This window comes from Acanthaster planci, linkage group LG05, assembly GCF_054643075.1.
Source record: "Acanthaster planci isolate LZ-2023a linkage group LG05, COTS_SCS, whole genome shotgun sequence".
In the NCBI taxonomy this organism is placed as follows: domain Eukaryota; kingdom Metazoa; phylum Echinodermata; class Asteroidea; order Valvatida; family Acanthasteridae; genus Acanthaster; species Acanthaster planci.
The window spans coordinates 1293346-1307345 of record NC_141781.1 but is presented as its reverse complement, the minus strand read 5'-3'; the positions used below and the strand labels follow the sequence as shown (position 1 = coordinate 1307345).

The following is a 14000-nucleotide window of genomic DNA, read 5'->3' as shown; positions in this document are numbered from 1 at the left end:
TACTAGGGAACCATAGGCTTGAGTAAAGTTGGGATATTTGCTGATTTACCTACCTGGGGCCGGGGGTGGGGGTGGTGGGGATCGCCTTCGTCGTCTTCTCCAGCATTCTGTGAGACAAAAATGGCAGAAAGTCATACCAGCTTACTGGGCAAGTAAAAGAGCCCTGGGATCACTTCCTTTAAGTGCCATCAAATCCTTGACAGGAAATCTCTGAATTTCTGTTCCACTCATCAACATGTTAATTTCTTAACTTCTTACAAAGTGTGTATCAGTCGAAAATTCTCTTTGGGAAGTCTTGCTACAAAAATAAAGAATTGCAAAATGAAGAATTTAGGGAGGGTCCTATTGTACAATTCTTACAAAGTTTGCTGTCCAAGAGACTGGGACTCAAGACAACTATAGCTCTTAAACTCAAGCCAACAGTGTTCTGGGTAATTCCTAATTGAGAATTTTCAGATGTAAGACACGACCATAAGGCTTGATTTATTTGACTTGGGAAAAATGAAGCATTAAAATTAACAAGGCAATCTCTAGAGTTTTCGTCACGCTAGTTGTTCAGATCACAAATTTTGCCATTTAGTTTTACAATAATAGCAAAATAGGGTCCTACAAGTAAAGTGAAGATTGCCTCCATTTCAGTGTTTTGGTAAGTGGTATGCTGGATCCATGTGGTTATACTCAGTCTAGTCTACACAAAGGTCAGGCCCATAGGCTGTGGAAGCAAATTTTGGTTTCGAGTCAACTCGGACCCAAACCAACTCGGACCCATACCAACTCGGACCCATGCCAACTCGGACCCACGACCAACTTGGACCCATGCCAACTCGGCCCAAATACTAACTCGGACCCACGACCAACTCGGACCCACAACCAACTCGGACCTAATACTAACTCGGACCCACGACCAACTCGGACCCACCATGAGTCAACTCGGACCCAACCCAAGGAGCGTGATTAACTTGTTGAAAATTTTTATTTTGTCCACTTTTACATTTAAGCATTTTTATTTTGTCCACTTTTACATTTAAGCATTTGGTAAATGACACTTTTGCACTGCATGCTGCCGAGATTTAACGTCCTCTCTAAACGTTATGCAGGGAAACAGTGGCACAGGATTCCCAGAATTTCTCCGTTTTCGAGTTTGAACAGGCATGGTGGTTAAAAACCGAACAGGACTAGATTTGATATCAGTGATGTCTTGGAACAAGTGATAAGTAACCGACAAGCGTCGTATTTTTATGGAGGCACATTTCCTATGATGTCTTATTTGCCGCTTGTAATCTGGAATCTTAATCAGGTATTAGCTGCCGAGGTACTTGCGTGATTAACCATAAAGACTGATTTTGTCACCTTCCATTCTTGAAACCCTATGATCGGGGAGTGGGAGCTTGGGACAACCAATGGGAGCAGCTTTTGGAGTGTGATTGACAGTACCAAATCATTGACGCCCTTTCGCCGAAGTTTCTTTTTTGGCACTCCAGATCACCAGCAGAAATCGAATGAACTTTCACCAAACAGCCCCCAAAGTTTTTGTTGCAATAAAAAGCCACAGATAGGCCTTCTGATGTACATAAGAGATGCTGCATACGTACAACAGATACTGCAGATATACACCAATGTCACGAACATTGACCTTTAATAGTGCCATAATCACGAGGGATCATAGAATTATTTATATAAATCCCGAATTTGGGATTAATAGTTTCCGGTTCAGAGTATTTCTTTCACAAAACGCCCCACCGTGCGGGCCTATTTTGGATAGAGGCAGGCGGCTACATTCATAGGAGCGCATAGTTTTACTACTATTAGGGGGTATCTTCGGGAAAATGCGAAAAAAAAGTTCATAAAATTGAAACGAAAAGTGATAAATCTGGCCATAATCTTGAATTTCAAGTGGAAAAAAAATTATCTTGAATTTCCAGCGAAAAAAATGAAGGCCAACCTCGGAGGTTCAAGAGTCGGCGCTATTTCGGTCTAGTACGGGCGCGTATTTGGTGTAATGCAACCGTAAGACTCAGTGGGTCCGAGTTGACTCGAAGTGGGTCCGAAATGGCGTGGGTCCGAGTTGACGTGGGTCTGAGTTGGTTGTGGGTCCGAGATGGTCGTGGGTCCGAGTTAGTACTGGGTCCGAGTTGGCGTGGGTCCGAGTTGGTCCTGGGTCCGAGTTGGCATGGGTCCGAGTTGGAATGGGTCCGAGTTGGTTTGGGTCCGAGTTGACCTGATCCCCAAATTTTGAGTGGTACGTACAGTGGAAAACCCACAGCATCCTGACTCCCCATAGTTGGTTGTGTACAAAGAGTTCAGTGCATTTTCAAAGTGTTTTCTGGAAACGTTTGAAATATTTTTCGGTACAAGATTCGTGTCTTCACACGTCTGGCTTTATGCCTCATGCGGTTTAAAAACATTATCATGGAGGAAAGAGTTCCATATATGGACAACACTTTTGATGCCCCTGCAAAAACCTATGAGATGAGACTTGTCTCAAGGATTTTTTAAGTAAATTTTTCGGAATTTTCTCAGTTATATTTCACCTTGGGACATGTTATCACTTTTTGACAGCTATTTAATAACAGTTTAAGCCTGTTGTCTGTATATGGAACTCTTTGCATGATGGATATCACGCACAGTTTTCATCATACGTGACAAGCAATTGAATCTAGGGCCTACTACCAAAAAGTGTAGGCCTAAGCATAGCAGTTCTGAACCAGCAACAAAGAGTTGAGTAATGTTGATCAGTGAGGTCCTTGTAAACAATTCAACAACATCAAGTTGTCCATCATCGATCACGGTGGACCTTGGTTGGGTATGACCATGGAGCCTTCACATCGCACTAAACGACTTGCCAGTCGCACATGGTTTATATGCATCGCGAACAAGACGCCTGCGCTTGGCTGAATGTATTGTGTACGTAACACACCAAGCTGACCGCAGCTGGAGTCAATCACGGCCGTACAACGCCTCTTGGTTTGTCAGCTTCGAAGCACGTCTCTGGCTCGTTTCCGTGCTATGATATGACCATGTAAATGTACATGTAATGTGCCTGCGACATATGGGCAGGCACGTGCATTTCAAGATCACGGTTTTCAGAAAGTCATATTGGCGCCGACAACGTATAACAAGTACGCATAACGGCATAAAAGGAGGGCGCTGTTTTGGTGCTTAAAGTAACGCCCTCCCATTATATGCGTCCTTCTTATTTCAAATAGTACCCTGTCCTCCGGCCCTAGGCGAGGTTGGACATTTTGGAATCTTATAATTCCATTCCAGCATCCTTTTTCATGGCTCCATCGGTCATGAACCACTATTCGGATACAGTACGCAGAAAATATGGTCGTAACATTGGAAGTATTCGTTTTCGCATTAAATTCCAGTACTTATCATTTTGCTGATTTCAACCACCAGTTTCCTTAACATCGGCAGTGTCCCTATGTATATAAATTTAAAATAAAGTCCTAGTTGAACAGGCACCCCACGGCCGTTTTCACAAGGGAAACAAACGGAAAAAAAATTTACAACCCCGAACAGTTAATTATTCAGGTCCCTTGAGGAACCGCATTTCCATCAGTCCAACGGTGACAGTGGTATAGACAAAAATCAGATTTTTAGCTCCAAACACAAGTTTAACTTCACACTTAGGCCTATTCTCCATTTCACTGGCTTTGCCCAACACAGGCCGACTATAATTTCGCCCCAACTTTTGAAATGTGATCGCCTCGAGCTGTTGCCGAGAGGGTGCAGACTATAAGGTTAAACCGGTTCGTGATCTTGTTCATAATTTACATGTAATGCGAATGAATTAAAAACAAAAACAAACAAACAAACAAACAACCCCAAAACAAAAAACAAAAACTTTCAGAATTAGCGAAATGCACAGGGACTCGTGCGTCTTCAACTTAAAAACCTTTGATGAAACACGTACGGGACATAGCGGACCCAGGGGAAAGGAGAAAAATCCAAAACTATGAGAGAAATGCGATTTGTGTCTGTTTCCTTTCTCTTGCTTCCCAAAGCCTGGACTAGAATGCAGTCTCAGCTATTCAAAAGGACCTAAAACGTTACACAAAAATATAAAAATTGCCCCCCCCCAAATATGTGCCCCTCCCCACAAAAAGATCGGTTCTGAATCTGCACTTGCACAGCGTGAGTAAAATCGTGGATTTGCCTTGTAACTAGCGTACAAAACACCTATACAACGCTGACTGGTTAGTGTTTATCTCATTTTTATTCCTTTTAGTGCAGAAGCAACTGCCATTAGTTAGTTCCAACTTTGGTATCAGGCCTTACAACCAACTGCCTCGTGTGTATCTTGGCTATAGGTCTATAGAGTGATTACACCTTTCCAATCAAGACAAAACACAGGCACCGGAAAAACTACCTGTGTGTATTTTTAACAGAAAAGTTCTTCCCAGATTTCAGTGACAGCAATTTTAGACTCATTCATTTGCAACCAATGTGTTTTAATAAACAGCCGGTAGAATGATAAAAACAGTGACGTCTTAAATAAATGAACAGAAATCTGGTCACACTGTCTTCTATTAGGCTCTATTACCGAAGATACTAAATCCTCGTACGTACCAGAGGGGCTGGGGATTAGGAGACACAAGATGAGAAGAACGATGGCAGTCTTGTGGACCTTCATCGCGCGACATCAGATGAAAATCCTTTCAAAGCTGAGCCGTTTTTTTTTTTTTTTGCCTGAAAAGATTTCCGAATGTCTTTAGTACTTGAAAGTTGGCTTATCGACTGTCTTGTGTTAGAAGGACTTCAGGATCCTCGACGCAGCTTCGGTTTTCTTCAGTTCTGTTCATGTCAGGTTATAGCGTCATGATTTGGCGGATCATTCTATTATTAACCAGTGAATTTACGATTAAAAAAGACCACCGGCTGAAGTGCCACCCCATTGCTTGTCAAGTAATCAACCAATCGGCGATTTACATCTCGCGCTTGCGCGTAAGTTGCTCATCCACGTCACAGCTCGCGTGCCAGTCTCATATAGACGGCACTCCTGTGAAATTTATTAACTTTTGCAAAACCTACTTTATGCACATCTTTATAATTGTAGAAAATGTATTTCCTTCAATATCAACATATATACACTGAACAAATCACTGAACACTGAACAACATGTAGCCGTTAAATTTGACCTCAAATTAGGCCTCCATAGTTCGACATTACTTTGATCAAAAACTGTCATAACATTTTCAGTAGCTCAATATTATGCAGACTCCATAAAGACTAATGAAAGCCATGTTTGATTCAATATTTCGTTCTTTATTCAGAACATCTTCAGGAACATTTTCAGTAGCGCTAGAATCATTGATGAGACCATGATGAGACAGTACATGCATTGACGTGATCTCGATGGCATGACTTTGACCCCGGATACACTTATCAAATGTCAATCTGACAATTCCTTGTCTTCTTTTTGAGTATCTGTTGGCGGTTCAGTTGGAAATCACTGGGCAACCGAGAATGCTGCAGGTGCCATCTGTATCACTCCCCACAAATTGTCCATTGTTCTGGGATTCCGGGATCGTAGGTTCCTTCCGATAAATACCAAATTGTCTAAAATATAAGTGGGATGTACGTGTGGCGTGAATTGCAGGTAAAATAAAACAGACGAGACGGGGGGAGGGATTGCGGACCCTTTAAGGTAAGGGCCTAGAATGAATGAACCAGGAAAGATGCATCATCACATTTCTTTCCCTTCGGCAATTATATAATTACACGAAGGTAGGCGTGAAAATAATACCATGATGGAAGGAATTAAATTGTTTGAAGTATTCATCAAACTAAAAAATCATGACAGTGTCTCCAAAGAAAAAAGGGGCATCAATCGTTTGTACTTTGATTTATTCAGGTATCCTTCGGGAAAAAACACGTCTGCGTCTCTTATTTATTGTGAATCCCTAGAATGATTGCGAGAACTTCATCGCTGGAAACGATAAAACGTGGGGCCATTATGCCTTTGCATAAACACGATCACTTGAAAACAAAGAGGATGTGAACAACCTTTTCCATCACTGAATTTATTATACTCATGGTGACCAAAAATATACTGACTTGTGTCGAGTACAGAACTTCATGGATTTAACTACATCCAATCCACGTATTGTTTTTTTTACTGTAATTGTGAAGTGTTCCATATTCTCCAAAAACATTTTCTGTTCATTTCTTTTTAAAGCGTGAATGTCAAAACATAGGTTTGGAAAAATACGTACTCATTACATAAAAATTGTTAAAACTTAAACAAAAATATATTCTTGTAGAAAACCTTGTTTATCAATGTGGACAAGATGGTATGATAGACTGTTAACAGTTTATGGGGGCAATCTGATTCTAAAAGATGAAATACCTGCGTGCATGCACACAGTACATGTTCTTTATACACATATACATGTATTACATAAAATACAAATGGTATTTACCCAACCATTTGATAAATCCCCATCTCATAACAACAAATCCCTAACTCACCCCACCAAAGGCCCATCTTATCCCATCCCATCAAATCCCCATTCCATGACGTCCATATCATCCACTCATACTCCCCAGCCCCAATGGTCTCACCCAATCCACCACATCCAAGGGTTAGGCCTGGCACAGATGAGAATGATTGTTTAATTTCTGAACAAAAGCCTTTATGCGTGAATACTGCGCACACAAAATACATGTTCAAGGTACATGTACATGTAATACATGTTCAACGAAAAACTTCAAAATTTGGAGTTTCAATTTCCCCCATGAATATGTAAAAAAAACACACAAGCTTCTGGGCAATAATCCTACGTAAGGCTCTGGTATTGGTAAAAAAATCACACTGAAACAAATAATTAGGACATTATTATTACCAATATACAGAGATTAAAAAACTTGTGAAATGCAAATGGCCGGACAGATGGAAGGAAATCGGTATTACATAGGTTTGCATTTGCTATGCATTTTGCCAAAAATGCACTGGTTAATAATCTTCAATATGTGCTGCTGATGGCTGACCCAGGTGGAACATTAAACATCTCACAGCCATCTCCACTGAACAATAGCAGAGACTTCTATTTAGGGGTCTAATGAAACAATATCTTTGAAAGTAAACACAGTGCCCGATAAATGGTGTCATGTCTGAACTTCAGTTTTTAAGTTTGAAGAAACCAAGATGTAAATATTCGATACATGTTAATACCAACAAATCTAGCGTGTCTGTTAGGTCACCATGCGACAGTGAATTGCCAAACATGGAGATCCGGGTTACACTCCTTGATTGCGAACACTATACAACACCTTGGAATGAAACAAACCTCATGCATATCAGTGAAATACAATAAATAATACAAAGCAAAGCCAATAACAAAAAAAAGATAAATATTTACAAAAACTTTGAATTTGAATAACAAAGGTCCCAAACGATTCATCTCAGGTTGAATGGTGTCTCCCTTAGGTTTTAAAGGACAGATTTATGTGATCATCTGCAACACATACTGTTTCTGGAAACAGACCTGTCTATCTTTAGTCACAGAAATGTTGGTGTCAATCTAGCCAATGCTTGAGTGACTCATGTGATTCAGTGTGGCTACAAAATGATGACATGTATTTGTTGTCCTGAACTTTCACAAGAAAACGTTGTGAATGTAAATAGGTTACAACCTGCACATGTACATCTAGTTAGATATGTGAAGTGAGGCTTAATCATATTCTCATGGCAAATTGAGCTTAAGAATTTCAATCAGAGATGTCACATAGTTTTTCCCTCAGGCTTGAAAAGTTCCACCTGTGAAAGACTGCACGTACATGCATCCACGATGGCACATATGCATTGATCATGACTATTATATACGGTATCTGAAAGATTTTACTTTCGATCCCCCTAGATAAACCGTCACGAATAGAAAGAATTCACAAATATCCTGAATTTCTTGCCATGTACACCAAATTTGACTTGTACTATACAAGATTTATCCAAAGTAACTGAATTTTGGTAACTCTCAAGACAGACAGTTCAGGGCAGATTCCATCACACCAGTAGAATCACACTTTTATTTCATATTTCTGTTTGTAGTCCCTTCCCAATAACTGAACGCCATGTCTACTGATTCTCTTCCTGCTTATGACTTCTCGCATGATGAGAGAGCAGAAGTTGGACAGCAGAACCAACCTCTGAAAAAAAAACCACAAAAATGAAAATGATTAAAAAACAGAAAAAGCCACAGTATTTTTGTCATATTTACATCATGCTATCCTTTCAATTTGCTAGGACCAGTTCTACTCAGTTGAGATTCAATTTTCAATTTGTTGAATATATGGTAGCTTTGAAAATTCCCTTTGAGGCAAAATGACGCACAGCCCTCCTTTTTTGTTCTTTCTTACCTCTAGTTCTCAATCAAATCCCACGTTTACTTCTACATGTGTTTTCTTTTCTGATAAACTTTTTATTAAGAGAAATAAAGTCTGATATCCACTTGTTATAACCTGTAAGGTTCCTGATTTCAGTGCTGCAGATTGGTGCAATAGGAAAAGAAAGCAACCAGTCTAAAGTGCCGTAACAAAAACCATGGTAGATACTGCATTTACAAAAAGGCATTGAATGACTTTTTTTCCTATTTCACACACCTCAATCTCACACCCCTGAAGAGTTGTTCTTGTCACAGAAACAGGGATGACCTCTTTAGTGTCTCCTCGTCTCCATCATCAAACACTGCAGGAAAAAGAGACATTAAAAACACACTTTCAGTGTATCCTGTTCTGGGAGAAGTGTGGCATCAAGTTCTTGTTACTTTTAATAGCCTGTTTTCATGTGAAGTTTTGATTTCTAGTTTATGTTTATAGCCCCCCAAAAAACGTGAAAATCGTCACTTTCATGTACGCATGCATAGTGTAACCGAAGAGTCGGAATTTCACTCTTTGAGAGCTCAGCTGCATTCTGCATCACACCTCCTGGTTTCAAACTACTTCCTCTGGAAAAACATCAACCATTACTGAAGTTAAGGCCATCGGAGGACCAGACACAATTCCACAACACTGCAATCAATTATGAACAGCTACATGTGGCTGAACTGTCATAGCATTACTGAGGTGTTCTGTTCGAATCCTGTTTGGGCAGACTTACCCACAGTGTATGTACTGTCATCAGTCACCTTCATGATCACACCATCCATCCAGTCTTCTGTCACTGGATGTCTGGCCTCAACCACTGCTTTAACCTTACAATAACAAAATTCAAGAGATCATTTTTAAGTAATTATTTTGAGTAAACACACAGCAAATGACCGACAAAATTTTCTTGGTTCTTTGACCCAAGAAGTCAGCACTCTACAGCATGCATGCCAAGAAACCAAATGACAGAGATTTCTTGTTCACATGGCAAGACAGTTGATTATTCATAGTAGATATCAATGGTCTAAGGTAAGGTTATGTTGAAGTTGAATCTGTCACAAGTCCTTTCATAAGACAAGTCACAAGTAACAGGGTAAATTATGGCATAGTACGAATGCCTTTGACCCAGTTCATTTGAGTACCTTGACCAAAACAAACTTCATTCTTATGATTTAAACATAGGCTTAAATCTTAAAATATTATATTTTCACCTGGAGGTCCCCCTTGATGAAATTGTCAGAAACCTGTACGCCACTGATGCCACCAAAGAAGTTGATCTGAAACAAGGATACGAATGAAGTAATGTTATCTGTGGGCATGTCGGGCAACATTACACAGGATTTTGAAATCTGTCCATTTGTCATTTATTCAGTGATTCGTCAACATTGGATAGTTGGATATATGCCATTTCACAGACATATTCCTAGCAGTGCTGTAGTACTCGTACTCGAGTACCATTTTCAGGGAATCGCGTCTTACTTGTACTCGAATTTCCAAGTACTTGTACTAAAACATTTCTTGTACTCGGGCTGCAAAATACTCGGAATAAAACTTCACTCGAGCATAGAGGTGCTCGTGCTAGATTAGCAGTAATCGATAAAAAATCCTCTAAATCCCATTACGGCCACTGAAATACAAGAAAATTGATCCTTACAGACCGATACTCTGTACGACAAACACAAGGCCTACACATTCGCCGTCTTAGCCAATTTACGAAAGCGAAACGCAGGTGTATTCCTAGTCTTGGTTCCAAGACCTTCCTGTTTATTCCGCAACACGACCCATCACCAGACGCAGGGGCGGAAGGGGCACTGTCACTTTGTATCACCTTGTAAAGTGTACATACACTGCACTCAATAACAGATCACAGCACCGCGAAAGGTGTCTTGGGTCCAAAACTAGGAAACACTTGATTTAGTTGTAGCTGGTCTGGTTCCCGGACCTGACATAGGATCTAGAATATAGAAAAACACAGGCATAGGAATATAAAGTCTGGAAACAGACTTCACCAATCCATATTTATGCGTTTGCATTGTGCGTGCATGAAACATCACGAGTTGGAGACGTCCTGGTATGTACTTGTACATTGTACATGTCCAAATGTAAGCACAGATCACCCATCACCAATCTTAACTCCATTGTGATGTATATTGTTTCAGAATGCCATTTACATGTTTTTTGGTTGGTATGACGGCCACAGAGTTTGGACTGGTAACCTTTGTTTTTTAGCAAGTTTATTTGGCATTTCAGCAACGTGTGTACTTAAGCAGCTCAGTGAAACTGGGCCATTCATCAACGGCATTTGCTCATTCTTGATGCTTCAACATATTATCTCTAAGAAAATGGTTTTGCTGTTGTTGGTGCATCAGAACTGATGATCTTTCTCGTGCCATATAAATGTTGTACATGTACTTCTGTGTGTTGTCAAAGAGCCTAAAATACACATACATGGAATGGTTATAATCTGCAACTTTACCCAAACATATAGCCCAGGTTGGAAGCCAATCTTCATTTCATTACAACTGATGTCCAGGTTCTAAGACTTGGGTACAAAACAACCAAAAATTTGATTCAAATTTGTTCGTGGTTTACCTTGTTGAAGAAACTAATTGTTCGCGTTTACAAGTTTTTTTGTGGCCTTACCTGTCCATCTGGGCGGTTAAGGAATTTCAGAACGAACCATGGACTGCAAAATTTAGGAGATAAGTGAGAGACAATGTTGCTGTTTTTCACAGTTGTAGACGTAATTCATCGGTTCTCGAGTTGCAAATTGCATGCACGTACAGGAACCTGAGCTGCGTGCACGTACTATGCGTGCGTGATTTCCAGTGAAGGTCTGTTGCACGTCTACTACACGGAGGCCATGACTGGTACTTGGCTTTAACCCGCCTGCCGATATAAAAATGCGGTACCGTTTTTGACAGATCAGCAGCTTCAGACTGACCAATAACCCTCCAGCGGTTACCCCTAACATGTCAATTATTTTGTTTTGCTTTACATTTTGGATTTATAAACATAAATTTGCAAAACAGCCTGCTATTTTATAAGAATAACCTCGGTCAGCGGAGCTGGCCTTATAATATGCAGGGTTCTTGTATGGGAATAGGCCTAAGTTCGTAAATGATCTCTCTTTGAAGTGTTTAACATGTTTCATTTGTTCGTAAATTTTTATTGATTAAAGATGTATAAATACACAATATTGTAGAGATCTAATTTTTATTAAAATGAAACTTATCTTGATAACCGAGGAATAAAAAAGAGGATTGCATTGCGGGCGTAATGATAATGATGACCAGGTGAAAAACAGTATGCAGACGCAGTGCTGGTGCACGCACTTGCGGTAAAAAGCGATCATGCACAAACTGTGCTGTTGATTGGCCTTTCCTTTTTTCATTTGTAAACCAAACTTATAATGAGCAGACTGAATTCGTAGTTGGCAGTGACGCGTTGAATTTTAGAGCAATGGACGGATGGCTAGACTGTGTCAACTTTAAAAAGATTAAAAAATCATGTGACTCATATGGTTTGGGGGGGGGGGTTTGGGGAGGAGATGCTTATGTAGGCCTATATGTACATCAAACAGCTTGACACTTTCACGTATAGTTATTTGGAGTCCTCAATGGTATAAATCATAAGTGCATTCCGATATTTTTGTTAACGTTTTCGCCAGTGAAGAAATGTCACAGAACATTTTTGTCAGTGGGCTTAAACTTCACTGGCTTATTTTGTCAGGTTGAAGTTTATGGTCATGCTGGAGCACTGTCTGGTTATCGGGCGATGGATCCCCAACAATGTGCAATTTCAAAATACTCAATAAATCTAAAAATATGTAATTTTCCATTTTTAAATTAAGGCCCAAGAGAACATGATTGTTAATTGCCGTTATTGACTAAATACTTATTTCAACTTCAATATTTGTGCCTGGGCATTCTGAAAAAGTTCTCCATCTCGAAAAAAAAATGTAAAAAAAAAACATGGATTCGGTATAACTTTTAAAAGGGGACAAATCAACAAATATGAGTAAATTGCTAGCAACAGAAATTTGCCAAAGCCTTGCCTTGCCTGCTGCCGGGAGTCCTGTAACTTTTATCGAATTTTGTGGACACCTTTTGTCAGTCCACATGTTGACACATAATACAAAGGTTTGCAGTGTAAATGCTGCCAAAAATGGCTAGAATTTGGACAAATTCTAAATTTTAGCTTCCCCGTTGTAGGCTCAGCTTGCATGCAAGTAAATATAACCAACCGTCACCAACGCACGCCACAGCCTTGCCCCCTGCCTGATGTTGTGCATACTCCGCATGGAGATCAATACTCGGGGCTGAGAACCAAGTTGCGCGTGCTTTATGTGTGTATACCATAGACATGCCGTGTACGTGGCTCGAAATTTCGTATGCCAAATAGTTGTGCGTGCATACTGTACGAACTGCACTGGAGAATGGCTGAAAACAGTCCACAACAACGGCAAGAATTAACATTACTTCTTTCCCGTTTTTGTCTTTTGTGTTGATGAGTTGAATCTCTCAACCCACCAGCTGTGGAGATAAGGACGCATAGGAGTTACAGATGTGAAATTAGCTCCTTGGAAAAGGTGGAAGTGTTGAAAATTTTAGTTCTAAAATTTCTCCCCTATTTTTGACCCTTCATATCCTGTAATCACGCCGTAACGTACATGTAGTGTGGTCAAGGAGTTCACCTAGGCTACCCAAACACACTGATTTGGGAATGCTATGGCAGATTTTAATCAAAACAATCAGTTGAAAATTCAAAACACTTGACAAAACAAATTTGACTAGTTACCCAGACTTAAAGTACATGTACTCTGACTTGTACTTGTAATTAGAAGTACTAGTACACGGAGATACAAGTACATGTACTCATAACTGAAAATCAGTTCTTGTACTCGGCTGGTAAAGTTTTTAAATTTTTACTAATCAAGATAATCCCACCTGAATGAATCTTCTCTTCCTGGCAAATCTCTTACTAGCTTCATAAAATTGGCTTCTTGTGATAACATACATGTAGGCAACTCACCTTACACTTCACTGACTTCTTAATAGTTTCCACCTTGGCATCACAGAGAGCACCTCTGTACATGACTTTGACTTCAGTTCCACGCGGAAGGAAAGGCAATTCTTTTCTGTCCATCTGTTTTTAGGACAGAAAGTAAATTTTTACTTGAAGAAAAGGTCCCTCAAAGGGAGAAATGATTTCGAATGTTTACCCGAAAAAAACTTCAGACACACTCAGTTGTCCTATTTCATGTACCTACATGCAGCTGCAAAGCTGGCTTTACGCCTCCATGACCTCCAACACTATACTGTTCTTTAGTCCTAAACACTTGTACCTTTGGGAAAACTGCACTTTGAGAAAAACTCGAGTGAATATTTCCTTTGATCCAATTTTGGGACAGTAATCTCCATATCTCCTCTTTGGAGTTCAGGGGCTTCTAAGCCTAATAACTCATTGAAAGTCAAGTCACATTGAAATTGCACAGATGAAATGGTGTGTATGTGTATTCGAAGATGATTTTACATTAATCATGTCACAGACTTTGATATTCATCATTGGAATATACCTAGGGCCATTGCTTGTGCAAATAACATTTCTCATGCATACTGCCATATTTTATC

General features: G+C 39.9%; 2 protein-coding genes across 8 annotated transcripts in view; both read right to left on the bottom strand.

The window, feature by feature from the left end:
* LOC110985879 (uncharacterized) overlaps window positions 1-4838 on the bottom strand; it is a 48705-nt gene extending 43867 nt beyond the window's left edge. The window contains exons 1-2 of one of the 3 annotated variants that reach the window (XM_087136572.1): window positions 4576-4838; window positions 54-107 (exon numbers count right to left, since the gene is read on the bottom strand). In XM_087136572.1, the coding sequence (XP_086992698.1) occupies window positions 54-107; window positions 4576-4639 (118 nt within the window). In that variant the 5' untranslated portion in view covers window positions 4640-4838. Of the gene's footprint in view, window positions 1-53; window positions 108-2670; window positions 2818-4575 lie in introns of those variants that run through there. The other 2 variants (XM_087136570.1, XM_087136571.1) reach the window with 2 other exon arrangements.
* Window positions 4839-6013: 1175 nt separating this feature from the next.
* The window catches only part of LOC110988267 (uncharacterized), a 30741-nt gene continuing 22754 nt past the window's right edge, over window positions 6014-14000 (bottom strand). For all 5 annotated transcript variants that reach the window (XM_087136583.1, XM_087136584.1, XM_022251610.2 and 2 more), the window contains 5 exons: window positions 13402-13515; window positions 9579-9644; window positions 9101-9194; window positions 8605-8689; window positions 6014-8151 (listed from right to left, as the gene is read on the bottom strand). In XM_087136583.1, coding sequence (XP_086992709.1) covers window positions 8637-8689; window positions 9101-9194; window positions 9579-9644; window positions 13402-13515 — 327 coding nt within the window. In that variant the 3' untranslated portion in view covers window positions 6014-8151; window positions 8605-8636. The remainder of the gene's footprint in view (window positions 8152-8604; window positions 8690-9100; window positions 9195-9578; window positions 9645-13401; window positions 13516-14000) is intronic.